The sequence below is a fragment of the Papio anubis genome, chromosome 10, assembly GCF_008728515.1.
Source record: "Papio anubis isolate 15944 chromosome 10, Panubis1.0, whole genome shotgun sequence".
Lineage (NCBI taxonomy): Eukaryota > Metazoa > Chordata > Mammalia > Primates > Cercopithecidae > Papio > Papio anubis.
In genome coordinates, this window is record NC_044985.1 from 122,684,289 (window position 1) to 122,709,784 (window position 25,496).

The following is a 25,496-nucleotide window of genomic DNA, read 5'->3' on the forward strand; positions in this document are numbered from 1 at the left end:
AAGCTGAGGAGAAGGAAGTGAGTTCAAGTCCCAAAGCTTCAAAAGTACAAAAGCCAACATTGCAGCCTTCAGTCTGTGGTTGAAGGTCCGAGATCCCCCAGCAAACCACTGGTGTAGGCCCAATGGTCCGAAAGCTGAAGAATTTGAGTCTGATGTTCCAGGGCAGGAAGCCTCTAGCATAGGAGAAAGATGAAGGTGGGAGACTCAGCCAGTCCAGTCCTTCCACGTTCTTCTCCTTGCTTTATTCTAGCCTTGTTGGCAGCTGATTAGATAGTCCCCTCCCAGACTGAGGGTGGCTCTGCCTGTCTTAGTCCACTGACTCAAATGTTAGTCTTTGGGAATACCCTCACAGACACACCCAGGAACAATACTTTGCACCCTTAAATCCAATCAAGTTGAAAATATTCACCATCACACTTGCCCTTTACTGATGTCTTTCTGGACACCCCAAACCCTGCAGATCATTCTCTTCTCAGTCTTCTCAGCTTGGATTCAAAACCCCATTACATCCCTCAGCATGCTGTCTTATAAAGTATCTGTCGTCCCGGAGAGGTGGCTCACGCCTGTAATCTCAGCACTTTGGGAGGCTGAGGTGGGTGGATCTCCTGAGGTCAGGAGTTCGAGACCAGCCTGGCCAAGATGGTGAAACCCTGTTTCTACTAAAAATACAAAAATTAGCTGGGTGTGGTGGCATGCACCTGTAGTCCCAGCTACTCAGGAGGCTGAGGCAGGAGAATTGTTTGAACCCAGGAGGTGGAGGTTGCAATGAGCTAAGATCACGCCATTGCATACCAGCTGGGGTGACAGAGTGAGACTACATCTCAAAAAAAAAAAAAAAAAAAGTCTATCTATTGGCTCCTACTCCACTTCTTAGCACAATATGAAGCACACTAAATAATGATTAATTAGAAGGTACTGTATTAATAATTTGCTGTGTTTGATTAATTTCTTCCCATAGTTGTACAATAAATAGCATAGGGTTTTTGTTTTGTTTTTTTTTTTTTTTTGAGATGAATTTCAAGCGATTCTTCTGCCTCAGCCTCCCAAGTAGCTGGGATTACAAGCGCCTGCCACCATGCCTGGTTAATTTTTGTATTTTTAGTAGAGACAGGATTTCACCATGTTGGCCAGGCTGGTTTAGAACTCCAGACCTCAGGTGATCTGCCCACCTCGATCTCCCAAAGTGCTAGGATTATAGGCGTGAGCCACCGTGTCCGGCCACATTTTTTTAAAATTAGGGTGTATCCCCAGTGAGGAGAGATGCCACCGTGATTCCTATGATCCCTCCACACTGCCTTCATTTGAAAGTACTTTGTTTAAAGAAGTTAAATGAGTAGGGAGCTGAGCAGGGCAGGAAAGAGAGGGCATAGGATGTGAATGACAAATTTGAAGATTAAAAATCAGGGCAGGACAGTGAGAATGTGATATGGTTTGGCTGTGTGCCCACCCAAATCTCATCTAGAATTGTAGCTCCCATAATTCCCATGTGTGGTGGGAGGGACCTGATGGGAGGTAATCATCATGGGGGCAAGCCTGGAAGGAGCTGGAAAGTTACTCTGGAAAATCTGAGCCCAAAAGGAGAACCTGGCAGTGCTGAGAGATGAGAGGGTTTGTACTGAGAAAAGGTTAAATGTGTGAAAATCCACATTCTGAATGGTGAGATCCCCTGCCTAGGTCCCTTCCCCTCCTAAGTCTCCCAAGACACTGGAACCCAAGCTTCTGCCTCAGAGCAGGAGGTGGAAGAATTCCTCCCAGGAGAGAGGGGCCAGCCACAAGGAAAAATAGCAATGACTGGGCGATCTTCCCCCAAGTGTGACTGAGTCCCCAGCTGATCATCCCAAAGTAAGGCTACTAGTGACAATGGTCCCTCTTCTCACATACACACATATACATGCACACACACACACACACACACAGAGCTGCCAATCAACTCTTTAATGCCAAACCCTTGAATCTGGGCTTGGTCTTGTGACTTAGCTCATGGAACATTGGTACATATGTCAGGAGCAAAAGCTTAGAAAGCATTTGCCTTGGGGCTCATGCTCTTCAGACTGTGGTTGGAGTCCTGAGACCACAGCAAGAACAAACTCAAGCCAGCCTGCTGGAGAAGCCATGTGCAGGAGCACCAAGGGGTAAGAGCTGGTGCCTACCACCACCAGATCTGTGACAGAGGCCAACAGGCTTAAGCCATAAGATGACCACAGGTACATGAGTGACACCAGGCAGGACTGCCAAAACAAACAAACCAAAAACCACCCGGCTGAGCACAATCTGAACTGCTGACCTACAAAACTGTGAGCAAATACAATTATTGGTGTTTGAAGGCACTACATTAGAGGGTGGTTTGTTATGTGATAAGAGATAAGAGATAGATTGGAAGGGTGTAAGAACATCAGCCACCTGGCTATCTGGGGAGCAGGAAGTTTCAGGTAGGCTTTTGTGTGGGGACATGCACCATACAGGGAGGAACTACCAGCAGCCCAGAGTGACAGGAGTGGAGTGAGCCGGAGACATAGAACCTGGGATTGGAGAGGTCAAGGGGCATGATCTTTGTCAGACTGGGTGGGCCTTACAGATGCTGGCAAAGACATTCATTTATACAAAGTGAAATGAGCCCTTGGAGGGAGCAGAGCAGAGGAGGGGTTAGATCTGACTGCATCCTGATGACACCATTGAGCCTGTCTGCTAGCCCTGAATTTCCTGGAACTGGCTGCCCCAGCCAAGGGCTAGATGACTTGCAACTTCTCCAGTTGTGCTGGGTCCTGCCTCTAGGAGGCATACCTCTCTTTCTATGATGTTACTTAGCATGGACCAGCAGTGCCTGAATCCATTCTTAGGTCAGGGGGTTGCAAACTGTGATGTTATAATTCTACCGTACCTCCTTCATTTGTTATTTTTCATCAACTCTTACATTACATTGAGGTATAATTCAGTAAGAAAGGCTAGTTACATGCATGATTCTTTCCCTTTACTTACCAATTTTTGGGACCATGAATCCATTTCCTAGCAGCAGCCAAAAATGACCAATAAGTTTTGTATTTGAGTAACATTGAGACTTAAGGTTTTTTTTTACCATCTGTGATATGTTTCTGTCTATTGCAGTTACTTTTCTCAATCATGATCATTTGTCCTGAAGTGGGGAAACACTCTCCAGTCCCTTCCTGGTCTTTTTGACATGAACATGGTAGTTATTGATGGCTTCCTTGCCTTCTGGTGTAGTAAGATGCTCCAGGCTTATCTTGTTTTACTCTAGACCTAAGTCAACCATTTCTTCAAGGAGAGACCAAAATCTGCACACGAGCAGTGCTCATTGTCAGTGGGTGTTCAATGTCCTAGTTCTTTTCAGTAGTTGGGGTCAGGAGATACAGACCCAAGCCCATAGCTGATGTTTCCAACAAATTTAGAATTACATGGTTTCACTTACCTTTTTTTTTTCTTTTCTTTTTTTTCTTTTTTTTTTTTGAGACGGAGTCTCACTCTGTTGCCCAGGCTAGAGTGCAGTGGCGAGATCTCGGCTCACTGCAAGCTCTGCCTCCGAGTTTCATGCCATTCTCCTGCCTCAGCCTCCCGAGTAGCTGGGATCACAGGTGCACGCCATCATGCCTGGCTAAGTTTTTGTATTTTTACGAGAGATGGGGTTTCACCGTGTTAGTCAGGATGGTCTCGATCTCCTGACCTTGTGATCTGCCTGCCTCGGCCTCCCAAAGTGCTGGGATTACAGGGAGGAGCCACTGCACCAGGCAACTTCTTTCGTTTTACATTAGTACCTCTTTTCTTTGAGGTTGGAGATCTTGATCCCCAAAGACATGAACATAATTATTGATTTGGCTTAGCTCACAATATAGTTTTGGAATAATAATAGCAATTTTATTACTAAAAACATGAATGCTGAAAGGTTTAAGCCTTTTTTGCAGTTCTTTTTGCCTTTAGAGTGTATTTCACTAGGGATGTTAAGGTAATTATAGTGTTTTAAAGCTAGTTTAAATTATTTCTGTTTGTGTGGTTAAGACACCAATATGATATACATTTGATAAGGTACATTTGTGTGATTTTGCTTTTGATTCTTTAGGGATTTCCATTTTTTTCATTTTACTTGATTTTATATATGTAATTATATGAACATTTACACGATTCCAAAGTCAAATCTACACAACAAGATTTATTTGGAGGGACTTGGCTCCCATTCCAGCCCCCTACACCCTATTCTTTCCGATTCTATTTATATCTTGTTTGATCTTTCCATTTTCATTTTTTAATTGAAATTTGGTATATATTCCAGGTTAAAAAAAGTCATATGAGTTTGATGCAAGAACAACTTTGATTAGCTCTCAAAGGCATTTTAAAATGTGTGCCAACTGGGCGCAGTGGTGCACGCCTGTAATCCCAGCACTTTGAGGGGCCGAGGCAAGTGGATTAGTTGAGGTCAGGAGTTTGAGACCAGTCTGACCAACATGGTGAAACCTCGTCTCTACCAAAAATACAAAAATTAGCTGGGTATGGTGGTGAGCTCCTGTAATCCTAGCTACTCAGGAGGCTGAGGCAGGAGAATTGCTGGAACCCAGGAGGCCAAGGTTGCAGTGAACTGAAATTATGCCACTGCACTCTAGCCTGGGCGACAGAGTGAGACTATACCTCAAAAAAATAAAATAAAATAAAATAATAAAATAAATAAAAATAAAAACGTGTGCCAAAGGCCAGCGTTAGCTCCACTTTAAGAGTGATGTCAAGAAGTCAAAGGCAAAGGATGGGTGAGCCCTAGCGTCCACCTTCTAAACCACAGTCCAGAAGTGTGGGTGTCCCACCAGGAATCCATTATGGAGAACAAAGAGTACATTGCGTAAGCAGGAAACGACTTATTAGAGGCCATGATAGAATCGTTTGTGGAGCTGAATGAGCAGACTCTAGGTAGAGCTGTCGAGCCTGGCTTCCCAGCCATACTGCAGAGCTGGAGTTGCTGACTCATCGCATCCAGAAACCAGTGAATCCAGAACCACCTGGAATCAAGAAGCCAATCCTGCTGCAGCCAGCTTTCGAGCCATAACGCTCCTGCTGTGCGCCTCTCCAGGGACTGGATGTGCAGACCACACCTCTCGACATCCAGTGCCTGGACACCAGGCTGCCAAGAAAACCCAATACCTCCACCCTGGGCTGACCAGCAACGTGCAGGCATCTTCCCATTTCCCTACATATCCCTAGAAGTTCACCTCACCAGCCAGGGCTGCCAGAGCCTGAAAAAGGTCATTTTCATCTTCCCATCTGCTGCAATTCAAGAAGAAAGAAGAGAGGCTGGCTGGAAAGGAGGATGAGTACCCAAAACGGGGAGGAACGATGCCACCAGGAGATGACGCTGTTCGACACTGCTGGGTTAGCAACGTCAGACACTTGAGGGCAGGGCCATTACACTGTAGCTGTGCTTTGGCCCCAGCCCCCAACCCAAAGGATTTCTCAAGGGGATTATTTTTTATCTTTTTTTTAATGTTGATTGGAATCTATAACATTTATCTTTTTTCTTGACACATTGGTTGTACATATTTTTGGGGTATTTTGACACCTGTACATGATGTGTAACAATCAAACCAGGATAACTGGGATGTCCATCATCTTCAACATTTGTCTTTCTTTCTGTTGGAAACATTATACAACTTAACTTCTAGCTATTTTGAAATATACAATAAATTATTGTTAACTATAATTTCCCTACAGCATTGCAGAATACTAGAACTTATTTCTTCTATATGACTTTATTTTTGTTCCCCTTGGCCAACTCCTCTTTCTCTCCCTGTCTTCCTTCCTCTTCCCGACCTCTGGGAACCACGATCCTACTCTCCACCTCCATGAGATCTGATTTTTTAGCTCCCACATGTGAGTGCAAACACAAGATATTTGTCTTTCTGTGTCTGGCTTATTTCACTTAACACTATGACCTCCAGTTCCATTCATGGTGCTGAAAGTGACAGGAATTCATTCTTTTCATTTCTGAATAATATTTCATTTTATTTATATATGTGTGTGTGTGTGCGTATATATATGTGTATGTGTATATATATATATATGAGATTTTTGTATCCATTCACCCATGATGGGCACTTAAGTTGATTCAATATCTTGATCATCGTGAAGAGTGGTGTGATAAACACGAGTGCACAGATATCTCTTCCATATAGTGATCGCAGGGCGGCGTTCGCCTGCCGGCGGTGGCGGGTGGCGGGCGGCAGGTGGGTGGTGGCGGTGGCAGGCGGGCGGGCGACGCACGCCGCCTGCCCGCCGCATAAGCCGCCGTCGCACGCAAAACGCCCGCGTCGCCTGCCGCAAGCCGTCGCACGCCTGCTCTGCCGCCTGCCTGCCCGCCGCAAGATCGATCTGATCGATCCCGGAACCCGATCTGATCTGATCTCGCTTGACTACAGGCGTGCATCACCACGCCTGGCTAATTTTCGTATTTTTAGTAGAAACAGGGTTTCACCATATTGGCCAGGCTGGTCTCAAATTCCTAACCTCAGGTGATCCACCTGCCTCAGCCTCCCAAAGTGCGGGGATTACAGTCGTGAGCCACTGCGCCCCGCCAGTATTTATTCTTTTGTGTTGGCTTATTTCACATAGCATCAATGACTTCAGGATTCATTTACATTGCAGCAGTTACCAGGATTTCCTTCCTCGTGCCTCACCCAGCAGAGTAGCTGGGATTACAGCCACACACCACCATGCCCGGCTAATTATTTGTGTTTTTAGTAGAAATGAGGTTTGCCATGTTGGCCAGGCTGGTCTTGAACTCTTGACCTCAAGTGATCTGCCCGCCTTGGCCTCCCAAAGTAGCAGTGGGGATTTTTAAAGGAGAATCCTGCCTGTACAGGATGTGTGCCTTGGGCTTTAGGTTCTGGCTCTTTGTAAGTAGGATTCCATCCTGCTGGTGTCATTGCTGAAATTAGGCAGAAGATTGGCTCTTGGACTTGACATTCAGAAAGTGTTCTTTCTGATGCTTATCATCAAGAATACATTGCACTTTACGACTAGATTCGAGAAGTATCTTCAACCCTGGTTTTTAGAACTGAAAAATGATTTTGCAGTGACCCCCAACCCCTACCGCTGCTCTATCACACTGGGGAATGTGCTGGATGATTGAAATCTCAGGAGGTGGCAGGTGGTTGCAGGGAGGCATAAAGTATTGCCAGAATAAAGCCAACAATACATGGTACGAGGATAGCTTTTTCCCAGACAGCATATTTCTAACATTCGGCAACATGATGCTGAAGATCCCTAGAATCTATACAGAAATGCCAAAACTTGGTCAGATAATTCTCCAGAGTCCATCTCTGAAAATTTGTGGTTTCTTAAAATAATGGGTCATGTTCCCTGTTACTTCAGTCTAAGAGAGAATAATTCAAAAGGAAGGCACCAAGACTAGTTTGATGGAAAAGTGTCAGTGGAGCGCTGTGTTAGTGTAAGACTGCTACTGAGCTAATGCTATTTGCTTTGCAAATAAGGAGGTGCTATTTGACTGGGAGATGCTGTTATCAATCCCTGGATCAATGTCATTGACTCATTAATCTGTTGGATTGATTCTGTCACACAAATATGGGCTGCTCTGTCATCTGCTCTCAGTTCACTAAATTCAAGTGGAGGGAACAACCCACTACGTCACTGGGAATGGAAACTAGACCTTTAACAATATCTTGGTTTTTGTCTCTTGGCTCCATCAAGAACTTCATAGAGTTAAACTATAAAAGGATCTGCTGAAGAGCTCAGGTGGGTTCACCTGTGCAGGCATTTTGACAAAAGGTAGTGACAATGGCATTCAAATATGTAAATTCATTGCTTTATATAGCTCCTGAGAGTTTACTAAATGTTTTTCACATCTGAGCAAGTACACAGTTTATTGTCCCAAGAAAGCCCAGGGGCTGTATAATTGCATTATCCTATTGTGTGTGTGTGTGTGTGTGTGTGTGTGTGTGTGTTTGACACAGTCTTGCTCTATCACCCAGGTTGGAGTGCAGTGGTGTGATCTCGGCTCACTGCAACCTCCACCTCCTGGGTTCAAGCGATTCTCCTGCCTCAGCCTCCCAAGTAGCTGAGATTACAGGCACGCACCACCCCGCCGGGCTAATTTTTGTATTTTTAGTACGGATGGGTTTTCACCATGTTGTCCAGGCTGGTCTCGACCTCCCAACCTCAGGTGATCCACCCGCCTCGGCCTCCCAAAATGCTGGGTGGATTACAAGCGTGAACCACCATGCCTGGCCCCTATTCTTGAAGACTATCCCCAGGTGATAATCCCAGCAGTGTCATTCCACTGCAGCAAGATTAAAGCCAAACTAATAGCCACCATATTCGCTGTGAAAACATATCACCTTCTCTTACTTGCTGCCCTAAGGAAAACGTGCAATAGAAGAATCTTTCAGAACACCAGGTCATTTTTTTAAAAAACACAAAGTCACATGAAACAAAGCACACTTTTTTACATATATGAAAGGAAGCATTCACAGGATTTTCCATACTCAATAATGAATAAGTACCCCAAGAACTGTATTTACTTCTGTGGATCTTTATTGCGTGATATTTAATTCAAGTCCGAGTGAGCCTGGGTGGTCCTGCAAAGAATATTCACACAGAGATACATTATAGTACTTACGCTATTAATACATTGGCTTTATTAGCCTTATCACTGACTTAATTTTTGAAAGAAAAAAAACTCAAACTAAATCAATAACCTGAGTATTATTTCCCAAATTGATGATATTTTCATTTGGGTTTTAATTCAGCAAATTCCCCTCCTCAAAAGAGAAGAATGCTGTCACTTCCCCAGACAACCTGCAGGTGACTTTGGAAACGCTGCTAAATGCCACCGTGCCTCATTTTCTCCTATTTATGCAAGGGGTCACTGCCCAGGTAATGACTGTGAGGGGCTGGCAATACAGCATAAGAAAGACACTGCAAATTCCGTTAACCAAGGTTTTCTGCAAGCACCCGTCAGTAACACAGACTCCAGTACTTTAATCATTGTTAAAGTATTTTAAAATAGAAAAGATATGCCATGAAGAAAGTGCATCCAGACGACTGCACTGGGCTGCCGATTATGACAGCACCTGGGCGCCCCGGGGGTCGCAGGTGAAATCCTCCAGGCCCATCTCCCTAGGCAGAGAAGAGCCTGCAACCCAGCTTGCTCTCCCCTTCCAAGGCGTCCCCGGGGCCTCTGGTCCTCAGGGCTGGGCTGAGCCCTGGGCTGCTCAGGACCAAAGCTCAGCTGTTTTTCTTTCAAACTAAAGTATGAACTCTCTCTGCTGGAGAGAGAGACAGAAAGAAGGACAGCGAAAGAGACACACCGACAGAGCCAGAGTGACATAGGGGCACGCAGACAGAGAGACAGGGGTGGCGAAGCAGGCTACCAGGCAGCTCTGCTCCTCAGTAAAAGCCCTCTGCATCTGGGAAGGGGGAGATGTCGCTGGCTCTATGTCCTTGGACCCACACAGGGTTGGTAAAAAAAAAAGCAGCAAATCGCTACTGTTACTGCTCTGAGCAAAGAAACCAGGGAAAGGCCAGTTCGGGAAAAACAGGCCCTGTCCATCTGACGTGAAGCCCCAGGAAGGGATGCAGCCTAGCACAGGCAGGATGGCTGGGGACCTGGCTTCTCTGTCTCTCTCGTTCCTTAAATTTTTATTTGAGAATTTTGAAGAAAGGGACCCGGAAAGCTATTTTGCTGTACTAGAGGGGCCGTGGGCCTTCCCAGCGCAGAGGAAGTAGGGCGGTCAGGCCGGGTGGGGCTGGGGGCGGTGGCTCTGCAGAACCTTTAGTCATCGAACTGAAGCCGCGGGTCCGGTGCGCAGACACTGCGCAGGGCGCTGCTACCGAGTCACATGCATGCGAGGGCCTGCTCCTTGGCGTTCTGCCTTCCTTGACGGATTGTTGGTAAAACATCCCCTAGAACGGCTGGAGCCAGGGCCCTCAGACAGGGGTGCGAAGAACCCGCTCTCTGCTGTCCTCGGGTTTCCCAACGCGGTGGTCGTGGCCCGCGGGCCCCACCTCGCGGCCCGCCTGGCCTGCCGGAGGAGCAGCGGAGGCCGAGCACTCCCCGGCCTCGGGTTCAACTTCAATAAAAGGGCCCAGCCCGCCCTTGATCACGCGGCTTGCCTGACAGCCAGGTTCAGGCCCGGGCCTAATTGAGCCCGGGTCACCTGGGAATAGGTTCAAAGGCATCCAAGCCGTAAACCACCTCCAGGCCCAGAGCCAGAGCGGCCTGGCGAACAAAGAGCCCCCGAACCACTTCAAACGCGCTCACGCTCAGCGTCCAGATGGCCCGGGGGCCGGGGGCCGTGGTGTCGCTCACCGAGGCCGGGCCCCACACTCCAGCCACCCTGCGCCCTCCTGCTCGGAGCTGCCCGCGGGCGCCCAGTGCAGCGGAAGCCGGGCCCGGGGCAGCCTCGTGCAGCTCCTGGAGCGCCCTCCGTCCTCCGCTGACCCGCGAAGCGAAGGCGGCGCGCAGAGGCTGGGGCAGGACAAGGCGGGCCGGCAGGCGCCCCAACCCGCGCCCAGCAACCCCGGGCAGGGCCAGGCAGGCGGGCGCGGCGGGCACCGGGCGCTCCCGCAGAGGCTCGCTGTGGCGTTGTTTTAAAGGAGTTAGAAGAAGGTTCGGTAAAGGCATCCGGCGGGGGCTCCCCAGCAAGCCCGGGTGAGAAATGGTCCCCGACATGCACGCTAGCCCGAAGGGTGGCATCTCTACGGATCTTGGCGGCATGTCCTTGGGCACGGGCGTCTCCAGGGGTCCCCGACTGTCCTTACACTGGCGGTCGGGGCACCGAGACCGCTGCCCGCGCAGCTCCCCAGACCCCAGGCCTAAGCTTGCCGGCCGCGGTGCAGACTAGCTGTGCGCCCGGGGGCGGCCAAGACCCACAGAGGTCGAGGAGGCTCCTGGCTGTGTCCTTATCTTCGGGGAGCGCATCTGGGGCTGGACTCGCCTCTCGAGCCCCTCAGGCCGAGAGAGAGACCCCCCCAAAGCCCAGTGGGGGCCGATCTCTACGTTAAGGGGCAGACAAAGCCAGGCTTGGCCAGGCCTAGGGCTCGGGGCGGCCGGAGAGTGTCCTGCGTTCGGGGTGGGGGCGCGGGCGGCGGGCGAGGACCCGGCCCCCGGGATGCCCTCCGAGGCCGGGGCCGAAGGGGGAGGCAAAACTGAAAGTGCCGCGCCGGGGGGCGGGGGCGGCCGGCGAAGGCCCCAGAACTTGTCCTGCCCCCGGCCACCGCGGCCAATCAGCGCGCCGCCCTAGCTCCTGACAACTATTTAGCAACCCAGCCCGGCTAGAGTTTCCAAAAAAGTTAGAATAACTTCCTCTCCCGGAGACCTCGGTTTTTGCACAAGCCGGCCTTGAAATCAGAGCCTTTCCAGCAACTCCGAGAGCGTGTACTCGGCGACCGCGGGCTTGGCCAGCGGCGCGCGCTCGGCGCCCCGGCGCCCCCAGCCCCACGCGCGCCGGGCGGGCGCCATGGAGGAGGGCTCCAGCTCGCCCGTGTCCCCCGTGGACAGCCTGGGCACCAGCGAGGAGGAGCTCGAGCGGCAGCCCAAGCGCTTCGGCCGGAAGCGGCGCTACAGCAAGAAGTCGAGCGAAGATGGCAGCCCGACCCCGGGCAAGCGCGGCAAGAAGGGCAGCCCCAGCGCGCAGTCCTTCGAGGAGCTGCAGAGCCAGCGCATCCTGGCCAACGTGCGCGAGCGCCAGCGCACCCAGTCGCTCAACGAGGCCTTCGCGGCGCTGCGCAAGATCATCCCCACGCTGCCCTCTGACAAGCTGAGCAAGATCCAGACGCTCAAGCTGGCCGCCAGGTACATAGACTTCCTCTACCAGGTCCTGCAGAGCGACGAGATGGACAATAAGATGACCAGCTGCAGCTACGTGGCCCACGAGCGCCTCAGCTACGCCTTCTCCGTGTGGCGCATGGAGGGCGCGTGGTCCATGTCCGCCTCCCACTAGCGCCGCGCCACCCACCTCCGGACCGGCGCGCCAGGGTAGGTGCTGCGCGCGGGACGGGCGCCCTCCGCTGCGGGGGGCGGGCGGCAGGGGCGCAGGGGCCCTGGGGCCTGCGCGTGTCTCCTCGGGAAGGCCCCGCGGGCCGCGGTGGCGTGGATGCCGTGCGCTTTTCCTCTTAGCAACGAAGGCGGGCGGGAGGGACGCTCCCAGTCCCAGGGACACCCCTGAGTGCAAACTTCCACGCGAGGGTGTCAGTTGGGAACCGGCGGACCGGTGACTTCCCCGGCGCGGTCCGAAGATACTTAGACAAATGTTCGCATATTTCATTCTCGGTGGTGTGAGGGTGTCCGTGGTTGGCGGTGGAAGGAACGGGCATCAGAAAAACCTACCGGGACCGGCCGGGGACTGGGAGATGGGGACCGGCTGCCCTTTGCGTCCGCCGCAGCGCAGGCCGCCCGCGAAGCTGCCCGAGCCGGTGGTGTCGGGCTAATGGCTTCGCTCTCTTCCCGGGCATGGGTAGAGCGCGTTCGTCGGGCGGACACTCAGATCTCCCCAGCTGCTGGTACCTGGGGTCCCCTGGCCGACCCAGTAGGCATAGAGGTGTGGGCCTGCGGCTCCAGGGTTTGCCTGGGGAGGACGAGAGGAAACTGCCCTGCGCTTCGGGGCAGGAGCAGCCGCAGGGCCGGGAGTGCCCGAGAAGGGCCCTGGGCCGAGGGCGCAGAGCCTGGAGCGCTGAAGCAGGGGGGTGGACGCAGCCGCGCGGAGCCCCAGGGCGCCCACAGGCAGGTGGAGCCGACCTAGGAGTTGGGAGCCCTGAGTCGCAACCTTGACCCTGGAGTGCCCCGGAGGGGCCCCGCCCGTGCCGCGTCCTGGGTTCAGCACCGCAGGGGTGGGCGAGGGGTCCAGGCTGGGAAGCAGGTCTGGAGGACAGGGAGGTGGTGCGCGCCGGGCCCTCCCTGCGCGAGGAGAAGGCTCGGGGGACACAGCTGCCAGGAGCACTCGAAGTTCTGGTTTCCTCTGGAAGAGCGATTAGGGCGTCCCGCACCGGGTCCTTTTCACCAGACACCTTTCAAGTCCCTTTAGACAGGCTCGAGCCACAGAGGCGCCGTCCTTTCCCGGAGGCTCGGTGAGCAGGCGAGCCCCTCTCTCATCCGCCGTCCTGGGCCGTGGAGGGGCACAGGGTTCTTTTTGCTGGGGCCGCGTTAAAAATCCTTCCTCCTTAGTATGTTTTAGTTCCTCGCACATCTTGTGATGTTTTTTTATAAAAGTCTCTACTTCACACAGAAGGAATTTAGATTAATCAAGAGCACCCGGCCGCCTATTCTTCCCAAACATATCTATTTCTTTTTTTATGTGGTACTATAATATCTGCGAATGTTGTTGCCGAGGCCACGAAAAGCTGATCTAGCACAGGTGGGTTTTATTTCATTTTTTCAACTGTTATTTCGATGTCACTGAAAATTCTTTCGATGAAAGAGCCTCCTGAGATAATGATAACTGTATAGTTTTTTAAGAAGAATTTTCAGCAGAAAATAACTTGTGGGAATCTTCTCCTGTCTTTGTCAAAAACAGATGGAAAGTGTCTCAAATCACATATTTCTCTAGGGAAGTTTGGATTGGCTGAGTACTAAACGCTACAGTGGGGTAATACATTAATTCTGCTTTTCGCTGCCTAAATAATGAGCTTCCATTAGTTGCTTCCATTTATGCTTTACCTCATTCATGGTTTATAGCACATCTGAAATAAGAACAAACAGATGAGGAATGTCATCTTTTTAAAAACACACACGTTGAACCATGTTTAAGGAAAATGTCACTGTAATTATCGTTAAGACTGCCCTCCAGAAAATTACTGAAAACAAATACCAGTAGATATGATGCTGCTAGAATTTAGTAGGAACACTTAAAATTCATTTAAAAATAATTTCACGCCTCAAAACTTAGAGAATCAGCCATAGATAACCATTAAAGATTATAGAAAAATAAAATGCAATACTTGTCATAAATAAATAAAAACAGTGCTAAGAGCTTATTTGGAAAAAAAAGTCCTTAAAAATATAATCGATAATTACACAGGTAGTGGGAGAGCCGATGATCTATAAGGAGCCTATTTATTTTTATTTTTATGTACTGGACTATAACTGAGTAGTTCAAACAAGCTAGTTTCTTTAAGTAGATACTCTAAAAGGAGAGAAAAGAAATATGGAAAAATTTTATCCAGGAATGATTCTGGACACACCTTGTTTTTATTTATCAGGCAGGTTAGGTAAACATCTTGTCATTCTTTTTGTTTTTAACTCATTATTCCCTGTAAGATCAATACAATTATAATTGGTTTGATTCCTGAAAATGTTGCTAAACAGCATTTGTTTTTATTTGTAGCATTTCTAAGAAGCATTAATTGTATGCATCAGTAAAGAATCTCTAGACATTTCAGTACATTGTAAGTGATTTTAATGTTTGATGTGGGATGTTTTCACATATGTGAAGAAACTGTGTTGAGACTAACAGCAGCACAAAGCCTAAGTTGTCCTTTGAAAGGAAGAGAAACACAAGAGATGGTGGAGTGTGGCTGGTGCTGATATCTATCCTGCCTTTCTTCTTTGGCCTGGTATTTAAAAGCACAATTAGACAATAAATCAGGTGTCTTTGGCCAGTCAGTTGGATTCATCTAATGGAAAAATCTCAAAAGGATTTTTTTAGTATTCTCATTAAATGCCTGAGCCTTTGCAGCAGGGTCCTGGCCACTTGGCTTGGAGGATGGGGGAAGGTGACCCTTAGTTTATCAGAAGTTTGTCCTCTTCCCTGCTGTGTGGTTAAAGAAAACATCTTCTCTAACTTCTGCAAAGTGTGCACAGATTTTCAATAGTTTCCCTTACTCAACAAACTTTTTTTTTCTGAGAACTTTTAGCTCCTTTGAAGAAATTGCATGACCCCTTCACCATCTAATATACGTTAGCCTTTTCCTCCCTCCTGAAAATTTACTTCTCAAAGGTGTTTGTTAACTGCTGTATTCGGGATGCTAGAAAATCAGTTCTTCGCGGAGAAGAACAGAAACGCAGAATCCCAACGGAGCTTTTGCTTGTTTAGAAGAAGTAGAATGAAAGGCTGAGCTCCCTGGAATATAAGCAATGTTTGGTTACAAAATGCCTATCAACGAGATCTGATGTAGGGATTTGACCTGTTGGTGTGGGTCTTGTCCCCTTAAATATCAGCAGTCCTTTCGGCCTTGCATCAGGGAAGTCTTACTACTCATCTTGTTGGAGAGGGACTTCCTCAGACTTCAGTGTCTGTTTGAGGCCATTTGAGATAGAATACTTCACTGAGGTTTCCTGAAACTCATATTTTCAGACAGATCTTGAGCTGCATCATGTTCTTGTCATCCTTGCTTCACTCTGTTCTGGGTAGACGGCACAGATGCCGGATTCCTTTTGCCTGGCAAAAAAATAAAAATAAAAAAATTTTTAAAACCCCACACACATAAAGTAAACTCTTTCTGAGCAGAGCACTATAACTCATAACTTTAGTTTAAATCTGGGCTTTAAAAAAACAAATATTTTAATAAGCCAATTTTAAAGGCTGAACTTTTATGACAGTTTTTAAGCTTAGTATTTATATTAATCTATTCTCACTGGTGTCTTTAAAAACCCTGTAAATGCTGGAATGTCTGTTTATGTTTGTGTCTTTTCCTGGGAAAGGATAAATGTGCTGCAAAAAGCAAACCAAATACAGAACTCTCCGCTAGCAGAGAGTTCACAAATGAGGCAATAAAATTCAAAGAAGAGATGAATAAGTTACTGTAGCCAAGGAACGGAAAACCATAAAGGAGAAACAGAATCTAATAGATGCAGACATGGATGTTTTCAAAAGTAAAGCCAAGATGAAACACTACAAACAGAAACTGATTAAAAAGATATTCCACATGGTCACCTGAGTCTACACGTGATAAAATTGCATAGCACTAAACACACACACACACACACACACACAGGAGTGCATGTAAAACTTGTGAAATCTGAATAAGGTCTGGGGATGATATTGATGATGCCAGTTTCCTGATTATGATAATTGTACTGTGGTTTTGCAAGATGTCATCATTGGGAGAAAGGAGTGAAGATATGAGAATCTCTGTATAATATTTCTTGCAACCTCCTGTGAATCTATAATTATCTCAAAATTAAAATAAAAAAGATATTCCACAAAAATATTAAATCTATATACTTAGATAAGCAAATTATCTAAGAAATTACTACTAAGCTTTATCTCAGAGCAATAAACTAAAAATGTGACTTGAGCAAAACTCCACATTTTTTTTCTGATGCCATTTGAGAATCTCAATATATTTCCAGTATATAACTCTTTCTGAGAAGAGCACTATAACTCATAACTTTAGTTTAAATCTGTGATTCCTTATAAGTCTTAAATAAAGAGTAGTATCCCAGAAATATGAAAGGTGAAATACCAATTATAATAGCAATACATTTATTCCTATACTAATAAAGAAAATATTTTATAAAACCTTTTGGGAAATATCTACCTTAAACTGATACCTGTGTTATATTTGCTTTTTAAGATACTAATTTTATATTAAATTTCATTAAGCATACACACACAATTCTAAAGCCAATGATTTATAAAAATTATTCACCAAGAAGTATAGAGAATGGAGTTTTAGTATTTGGAGGCAAACGCAGTGAAAGGGAGAGGATATAGCAGAGGAGGAAGGGGGGGAGAGAGAGAGAGAGAGAGAGAGGAGAGAGAGGGGGAGAGAGAGAGAGAGACTCAAACTCTAAGCCCTGTTATAGTTATTTGTAATCAATAATTGTTTTAGAAACCTATTTTGTGTTTTTGTTTGGTAGTAACCCCTTGAGTGAGATTGAGTGATATTAAACTACACCTTACCTGATGCCGATTTGGAAATGAGGGCGGTAGCATTAACAAGGTGAATTTTAAGCTGTTGTAAACTGAGGCACAGTGGGATTTCCCTTCAGTGATTATTAATGGTTGTCACTTCAAAAGGAGACTTGGATCTGAAATTGGAAAAGCCAGCACGTAACTTGATTCCAACATGAGGGAAATTTTTTAGTGTTTAGTTGAAAATAGAGTCATTTTGAACCCAAACGGTATCTGACATGCTGCAGGTATCTGGGCTATTTCATCCACAACTGCGATGTTTAGAATAATATGATGATCCTGTGATTATGAGGATGCCAGAGCATGATGGCACGAGCTGAGTGCAGTGTCTGCTGGGGCTGTCCCTCACTGAGCAGTTTTCTATCATAATATTGTTTTCCTCTGTTATTTGACCAGGGAAAGATTTAGATGACCCAGCTTCTCTCGAAGCCTCATGTAGAACTATAGTTTTACTTCTCAGATCCTAAGAGCAATGCCTTTAAACTTAGACATCTCTCTTTTCTTTAGTTCAGAATTTCCCTTCACTGAAATGAAAGACAGGGTTGAACTCAAAAGAGCTTTTGGTTATCAAATTCGATTATCCTGGAAAATACTCCTGACTTTTTAGTTCACATTCTGCCTTAAAAAAATAGCCATCAGCATCTTCTGGGAGGAAATGGTAAATTGTGTTATGTGGTCTGGCATTAGATTCCTATTTCTCGCTGTCTAATTTGACGGGCAGTTCACCTCTGTGTTTCTGGATGTGCAGGTCTGGTGTGTGACTGACGGGAAAGATCTGGGCAAACCCCTTGATTTGTATTAACCCTTCGAGCTTGACTAAACATCAGACCCCACCCTGTGGCTGAGGTTTGTGGTGTGGTCACAGGCAGAGCCTTTCCGGAGCGCCAGGCAGAGCAGTTCCCCCAGGAGGGGCTAGGGCAGCTTTTTAGCCTTTTGCTGTGAGAGGGGAGGGTTATAGACCGTTTTACCGTCTTCCCCGTGGAGAAAAAATGGAAACTTTCATCGTTACTACTGTTTTTCTATCGCTTTCCAGACAAAATGCCACCCTAGCATTTCTGTTAAATCTCTGTAAGTAAATGCCCCTGCTGAAGGGTGGAGAAATGTTGGCCTGCTTCCGAGGCAGGGGCTCCATGAGGGACAGCTTGGAGCATGAACAACCTCCTAAAAGAAAGCACAGGCCAGTCATGTACAATCTCGGGCTCTGCTGCCACGGTGGCTTTCTTTGTCTGTTCTACGTTGAATTAGCATTCTGTATGTGAAAATGCAAGCAGGCAGCGTTTTCTTTTAATCACGAGATCTGGAAGTACCGTTTCCTTTCCTTCATCTCTGCTCTTTGAGTGGTTCGTGTGGCCGGTGCGCAGAGGGCTCGGAGTCGCAAGCCGGCTGCCTGCGTGGACTCCCTGGACCTGTTGCTTGTCCTTTACTTCCACAGCTCAGATTTTTAGCTCGACGGAAGAGTGCGCAGGCGTGGCGCGAGCTGGCCTGCAGGGCTGGCAAAACCCGTACCGACTGGATCCCTTCCGGAAAGTTTGTGTGAACTTTAAATCTCAGTCTCAAGGAGATTGTTTTGTCTTGATACGTAACAGAATAAGGCAGTTATCATTTCTCTGGGAAAGGCCTAAAATACTGCAAATTGGAAGGGAAGGGAAAGGAAAGAGGAGAAGGCAAACTCTTCTTCCTCCAACCGGGCGTCAGCACATCTCTGCTCACATCATTGACACTAATGGGCGAACAACGTCTTCGTGGAGGATTAATTTTCCTGAAATCAAATAATCCAGATTGCATACTACATGTATACTGCTTTCTAACTATTCAAAATCTTCAGCATGTGCCCAGCCGCCTGGCTTTCCTCTCTTCCATGATAATCTGCATGTGTCGATGGGAAGCCAGGAGAGAAAGATGTGATCACTTCGCATTCTTTTTTCTGTCTGGTGAACATTTCTTCTCCAGCAAATCTTTCCCACTGCTTCCCCCAAACCAGCACATACTCTTATACATTCTTTAGTTGAAACAGCATCTTTTAAAAAATGATTAACTGAAGTCCACTTGAGGTTTCACTTTATGAAAAAGTAACAGAGGAAGAATGAGAAGCCCACCATCAGGTCCCGTGATAGCTCACACGTGGAAATATAGACTGTAAATACAGAACGGCCGAGGACCCTCTGAGTGACGCGCATCTAGGGGCTCCTGAAGCCTCGTGCGGCCCATCCATGCGTGCTCAGCACCCCTGCCTCAGTGTGTGCTTGGCGACTCCTCTCCTTCGTGGGCTCACGTTACTGTTTTCTAAAAGTATTGTTTCACTGATACCAGAACAGAAGTGCCCCAAACAGATATCTGTACCCTAAGAATCCCAAGGTGCCCTGTTTTTGTTGACTTCTCTCATGCAGGCAGCATTTTCTTTTAATCACGAGATCTAGAGGTACCGTTTCCTTTCCTTCATCTCTGCTCTTTGAGTGGTTCAGTGTGTGCTTCAATGACCCCCAAACTCTGTGGGGGCCGTGCGGTGGCTGTGGCAGAGGGGGTGCATCCAGGACTGGCGTTTTATCGCCCCCAAGGTAGGGCCAGGAGAGAGCTTATCTTGAGGTCCCGTCTTGTGTGACTGCGAAGGTGTTAATAGGCAGGGTCCAGGTGGCCCATGCGAGCCGGGAGCATTGGAAGGGTAGAATTAACTGAAGGGCATTTTACTGGTTGTTAAATTATTGCTAATTCCAAAACTTTCCTTCGGACTATTTTTTTCTGAGAGTAGGATTTTCTTCTAATTAAACCACAAGCAAAAGATGAGCACAGTTACTCAACTCTCTGCTCGTTTCCATGTTGCTGTATGTCATCTCCTTTCTTGTTTTACTGCAGTTCGCAGGTGAATAATATCATGTAATTTCAGTGTGGAACAATGTAATTTCCATGTGCCTCCCCAGCAACCCTGTATACATTAATCTATCATTTATAATTTGTAACATGGAAAAGTTTTTTTTTTTTTTTTTCATGAAGGACAAAGTAAAAGGGAAGATTGGGTTGTGAACAGGTCAAGTGATATTTAAAGAATTTCACAAGGGATCAGGGCTGCAGAAGGGACTCAGGTCCCTTAAGAACAGGTCCCATTCTGTATTTATCTCTAGGCTTGTGTCAGGGCCGTGTGCCTCTCTCTGCTGCTGACCACGGGAGACCCAGCACCTCTTCCTCAGTGTCCCTCAGAGACCTAGAAGACAGCGGTTTTTTCAGAAAAAGCACCCTTCCTGCCATTCTCATAAAAACAACACTGTAAAAATCCAGCAGGGTCCCTCCACACTGCCGCAATAGTGTCACGAGGGAGGCCGCCACAGACATAGTGACTTGAAAAGGCCCTCAGGTGCCTTCCCCTCCTGTTTGGTCCCAGGCATCAACACTGCCCAGCAAGGTGCCTCAAAGAAGCCCCAGAGGGGCTCTGCCTCCGAGGGCCCTGTGACAATTGCAGGTGATTCAGTTGCCAGAGAAAGCAGAGGCCCCCAGAGGAAGGTGGTCAGGGGGCCATCTATTGTGCCTGGGGTCAAGGACCGCTGGAGGGAGCTTGGGTTGGCCTGGGACTGTTGAGGGGAGGAGCGCCATGGGCATGGTGCTCCTGCATGACGGGAGGGCCATCCCATGACAGAGGAGGGGAGCAAGAGGAAGGACGCTGCTGGCTGTTTGCAAATAACTGTCCCACCACTCTGGCACTTCCCTGGTCCCTGAGGCTGGATGGGCCTTGGAGCCCATCTTCGCTGAGGCCCAAGTCACCCATCAGGTCGTGTTGATGAATGTCTGAGCATGAACCCAGCACGGCTCAGTATTTGCCAAGGTTAAGGAAAGGAAGTGGTAACTCAGCACTGATTTCCTCCCCCTGGATTTAATAGTGATAGATCGAAACCTGCAGTCAGATACCACTTTAAAAGCCTCAGCTCCTCTAAAGACAGCTTCCAAGAGAAGATTATGCCAGGCCGCCGCTGAGGTTTGCAGACGAAGCAGAACCAGCCCTGCCTTTGCTGAGAGAAGCCAAACGACCATCTTGTCCGTCTCTTAAAGCATCCTTCTGCTTGAATGGCAGAGCTCTTTGAACAGAGATAAAATATTACATTGAGGCTGGGCAAAGTGGCTCATGTCTGTAATTCCAGCATTTTGGGATGCCAAGGTGGGCAGATTCCCTGAGATCAGGAGTTCGACACCAGCCTGGCCAACATAGTGAAATCCTAGCTCTATTAAAAATACAAAAATTAGCCCGGTGTGGCGGCACATGGCTGTAATCCCAGCTACTCAAGAGGCTGAAGCAGGAGAATCACTTGAACCCAGAAGGCAGGGGTTGCAGTGAGCCGAGATCGCGCCACTGCACTCCAGCCTGAGCGACAAAGTGAGATTTCGTCTCAAAACAAACAAACAAACAACAGGCAAACAAACACCATACATTGGGCACATGACAGACTTTGTCCTCCTGGCTGGTTCCTCCAAAGCCAACTGGCCTGGGCATTCTCTGTACCAGGCTCTTGGACAATCAGCTTGTGTTGTACCATTTCCTGAAAGTTGCAAATATTGTTCAATGTTAATTACATAATTTCACTTTTTCTAACCAGAAAGAGGAAAAGGGAAGTGGGGAGACAGAAAGTGAAGCTGGTGTGCATTTCTGGCTCCCTGGGCACACCCACTGGGCTTTCTCCTACTTGGTTCATCACAATGTGAAACCATAATTAACTAATTCTTAGAACTTTTAAATGCTTGTGACTATACATGATCGGTGTGACTCTCTACAACAGATTTTGCAATTAATTTAAGTCACTGTTTCTGGAATAAATCATATGTGACTCTTCCCTTTAGTAAGCTTTTCTGAGGTGGTATTTTTCTAATTTGGGACATTTTAATTAGGCAGAAACCAAAGGCTGTTGACTTTGTGAGAGGCAAGCTAGCTCCCCAAGTGACTGTCTTGGGCAGAACCCATTGTCTTGTGTCTGGGGGATCCACGGTCCAGAATAAGACTTAACTGAAGTTAAGTGTGGCATGGAGAACACTTTTCTGCTCTCAGCCTTGCAATTTCTGAGACAAGTAATGGCCTCTCTGGGCCTCAGTTTCCCCATCTGTAAAATAATGGACTAAGTTTCTGATAACCCTCTGGCTACTGGAATTCTAAGAGCCAATACAACCCTGCAATTCCACTGCTGGGTGTATACCCCAAAACATTGAAAACAGGTGTTCAAACAAAAATTTGTACATGAGTGTTCATAGCAACATTATTCACAATAGTCAAAGGATGGAAACAACAAGGTGTCCATGAACTGAGGGTCAGTAAAACATAGCCCATCCATACAATGGAATCTAATTCAGCCATAAAAACAAATGAGGCTGGGCACAGTGGCTCACGCCTGTAATCCCAGCACTTTGGGAAGCTGAGGTGGGCAGATCACCTGAGGTCAGGAGTTCAAGACCAGCCTGGCCAACACGGTGAAACCTCATCTGTACTAAAAATACAAAAATTAGCTGGGTGTGGTGGTGGGCGCCTATAATCCCAGCTGCTAGGGAGGCTGAGTCAGGAGAATTGCTTGAACCCGGGAGGCAGAGGTTGAAATGAGCCGAGATCGCGCCACTGCACTCCAGCCTGGGCAACAAGAGCAACACTCTGTCTCAAAAAAACAAAACAAAACAAAAAGTGTAGTATGTGCTACAGCATGAATGAACCTTGAAAACATAATGCTAAGCTCAGGAAGCCAGATGACTACATATTGTGATATTTGGGATTTCATTTATATGAAATGTCCCAAATAAGCAAATCCATACAGGCAGAAAGGAAACTGGAGGTTTCTAGGGCTTCATGGGAGGAGATATGGTGGGGGTGAGTCCTGAACAGGTGTGGAGTTTCTGTGTGGAATAATACGAAATGCTCTGGAACTAGATAGTGATGATGCTTTCCCAACAAGGTATATGCACTTAATTCCACTATACTTTAAAAGCTCAAATGATAAAGTTTATATTATATGTATCTTACTACCATCATCAAAAAAAAAAAAAATCCTACTTCCCAGACGATGTGCATCTCTGGTAACTGAGGTGCTTAGTTGGAGGTGGAGGGGCTAAGGGGCTAAGCGTTCACCCATCCCTCACTTTTCGGAGACCTTATCCAGTTTATCCTCCTGCTTCAGCGCTTATCTGACTATTCTAGTTGTGCCTAAGAGCATTTTCCTTTGGACCTCTAGTTCCTAATGTGTTTATTCACACACACACACACACATGCATGCACACGTGGCAACAAGAGCATCAAACAATTCTGAGGCACGCTGTTTCTTTTGCCTGCCCTCCGCTTTTTGTGGTATGTCGATTACACCTCTTGAAGCCTCTCCACAGTAGACTGAGTTCTCACACTCTGGGGGCCAGAGGCGGAGAGGGATTGACTCTAAGCCTCCATGCCGCTCGCAGTCAGCCCCTAGAGGAGAGCCAGGAGCATTTGCCATATCTGTAGCAGGGGTGTCTGGTACCTGACGGGAAGACGCACAAGGGTGACCAGTGAGTGCGCACCACTCGCCTCCATCAGCAGGCTGTCCACAGCCCAGGGCTCGTCCGCCTGCTCGGTGGACCACTTCAGGCTGGTTCTGGGCTCAGAGGCCCTTAAGGAGTTGGTGCCACCTCCAGAGTCATGGGATTCCTGCTCTTCATGTGTGCAGGTGCTGCTCCCAGAAGACAGGGAGATACCGGGAGACACAGGGAGGGTGGCACTAAATCGTTCAGCACCAGTTGTGTGTTTTCCTTTGGTTGCTCATTTTTCTTTTCTTCCTCCCTGATCTGTGCACCCTTTACATGGTCCTCAGCCACCTGTGTTTGAGAGGCTATCAAAACTGCCCAGAGCTACTCTGAGTGCTCCCTCAGCTATGACCCCATCCTGTTTCTTTTTAAGACATCATCACCTTTAAGACATCATCACCTTTGTGGCATTATTCAGTCAGATTTTGAGACACTTATAGAAGCCACAAAGATGGTGTTGGGCTCCAGGATTGTTTGAATTTTCAGAATCCAGACTGAGGGCTCAGGAGAACTTGGAGCAAATCCCAAAGGATCTCACCAAGGGTCGAGTTGCCAAAAGCAGATAAAAACTGTTCTGGGCCAGGCATGGTGGCTCACGCCTGTAATCCCAGCACTTTGGGAGGCCAAGGCGAGTGGATTACCTGAGGTCAGGAGTTCGAAACCAGACTGGCCAACATGGCGAAACCCTGGTTCTACTAAAAATACAAAAATTAGCTGGGCGAGGTGGTGGGCGTCTGTAATCCCAGCTACTCGGGAGGCTGAGGCAGGGAAATTGCTTGAACCTGAGAAGCAGAGGTTGCAGTGAGCCGAGATCGCACCACTGTACTCCAGCCTGGGCAACAGAGCGAGACTCCATCTCAAAACAAACAGACAAACAAACAAAAACTGTTCCATGTGATGCTGCTGTTCCCCCATTCCCAGTCCCATTGCTGAGCAAAGAGAAAGCCACCAGGGAGGAGGCGCAAAGGGAAAGAGATTCCCAAAAGCCGCGGAGAGAGAGGACTCCAGATGGAGATGTGAGGACTGGACGCTGGGGCCCTGGTTGCTTCCTTAGTTAAGTTGTGCAGTCGGCTTGATAGGAACATGGGTCATCCTCAAGCCAGACACATCTTGGTCTCATGGCCCCCATCAGTCACCGCCGCAGGGGTTCTTCCCGCAGCTGCCGGGGCGCGGAGCCCAGCTGCTCTGATTCATTAGCACGTTATTCACATTTGTAGCACAGCACACTTGCTCTTCCTGGAGGAAGCTCTGCTCTCCTTTCTGGCCACTTCTGCTTCGTAGTAACTACATCGGAGGCTCGGCCATGTCCAGCCCGTGCTCTGTATGCTTGGGGGGACACTGGAGCCAGCGCCCAGTGAGTTTGGGTAACTAGAAACTGTACCTCCAGCATTGATTTTCCAACTGACTTTCAGAGACACCATCTGGATTCTCTGAGCCAAGTTGTCACCCTTAGGCTTCCGGGACACAGTGTCCCTCCCTTATCCCCTCCACTCCTCCTCCCAGTCCTTCTCACTATCCCTGAAGGCCAGACCTTGGTGTCAGAGAATGCACTGAGTCAGCATCCCTTTTAGCACACCTGCCACCACCTGACTAACAGCAAAGACAGGCTTCCTGGTGAATCCCGTTACAGCCGTCTCGCTTATCCATGGTTTCACTTTTCGAAGTTTCAGTTACACACAGTCAAACACAGTCCAAACTCATTAAATGGAAAATTCCAGAAAAAAAATTGATATTTTAAATTGCACACCATTCTGATAAGTTTTAAATTGCATACCATTCTGAGTATCTTGATGAAATCTTGAGCTGTCCTGCTCCGTCCCACCCGTCTCTCAGTCATCAGATAGAAAAAACATATAGTATATATAGGGTTCAGTACCATCCTTGGGATCGAGCGTCCACTGGGGGTCTATAATTTCATCCCACTGAGGTGCCATGGCCCAAGCCAGCAGGGACAGTCGCTCACAGCTGTGGACAGAACACCACAGCCACGCTGTGGACGGAACACAGCGGGACATCAGGCCAGTGTCTTAGAGGTGGCAGCGGTGAACATCCAGTGAGCTGAAGTGGCGTTTACTAATGCAGGCCCTTCCTACGATCTACTTCCAAAAGCTGACCATTCCAAGT

General features: G+C 47.8%; 2 protein-coding genes across 3 annotated transcripts in view; one reads left to right on the top strand and one right to left on the bottom strand.

Moving 5' to 3' along the window:
- Positions 1–6,525: 6,525 nt before the first annotated feature.
- LOC101003902 lies at positions 6,526–11,153 on the bottom strand. Its single transcript, XM_031651912.1, has one exon. The coding sequence runs from the start codon at positions 10,724–10,726 to the stop codon at positions 10,163–10,165; it is 564 nt and encodes a 187-aa protein (XP_031507772.1). The 5' UTR covers positions 10,727–11,153; the 3' UTR covers positions 6,526–10,162.
- Positions 11,154–11,287: 134 nt separating this feature from the next.
- The window catches only part of TWIST2 (twist family bHLH transcription factor 2), a 58,915-nt gene continuing 44,706 nt past the window's right edge, over positions 11,288–25,496 (top strand). For both annotated transcript variants that reach the window (XM_017947129.2, XM_021924220.2), the window contains exon 1: positions 11,288–11,986. In XM_017947129.2, the coding sequence (XP_017802618.1) occupies positions 11,469–11,951 (483 nt within the window). In that variant the 5' untranslated portion in view covers positions 11,288–11,468 and the 3' untranslated portion in view covers positions 11,952–11,986. The remainder of the gene's footprint in view (positions 11,987–25,496) is intronic.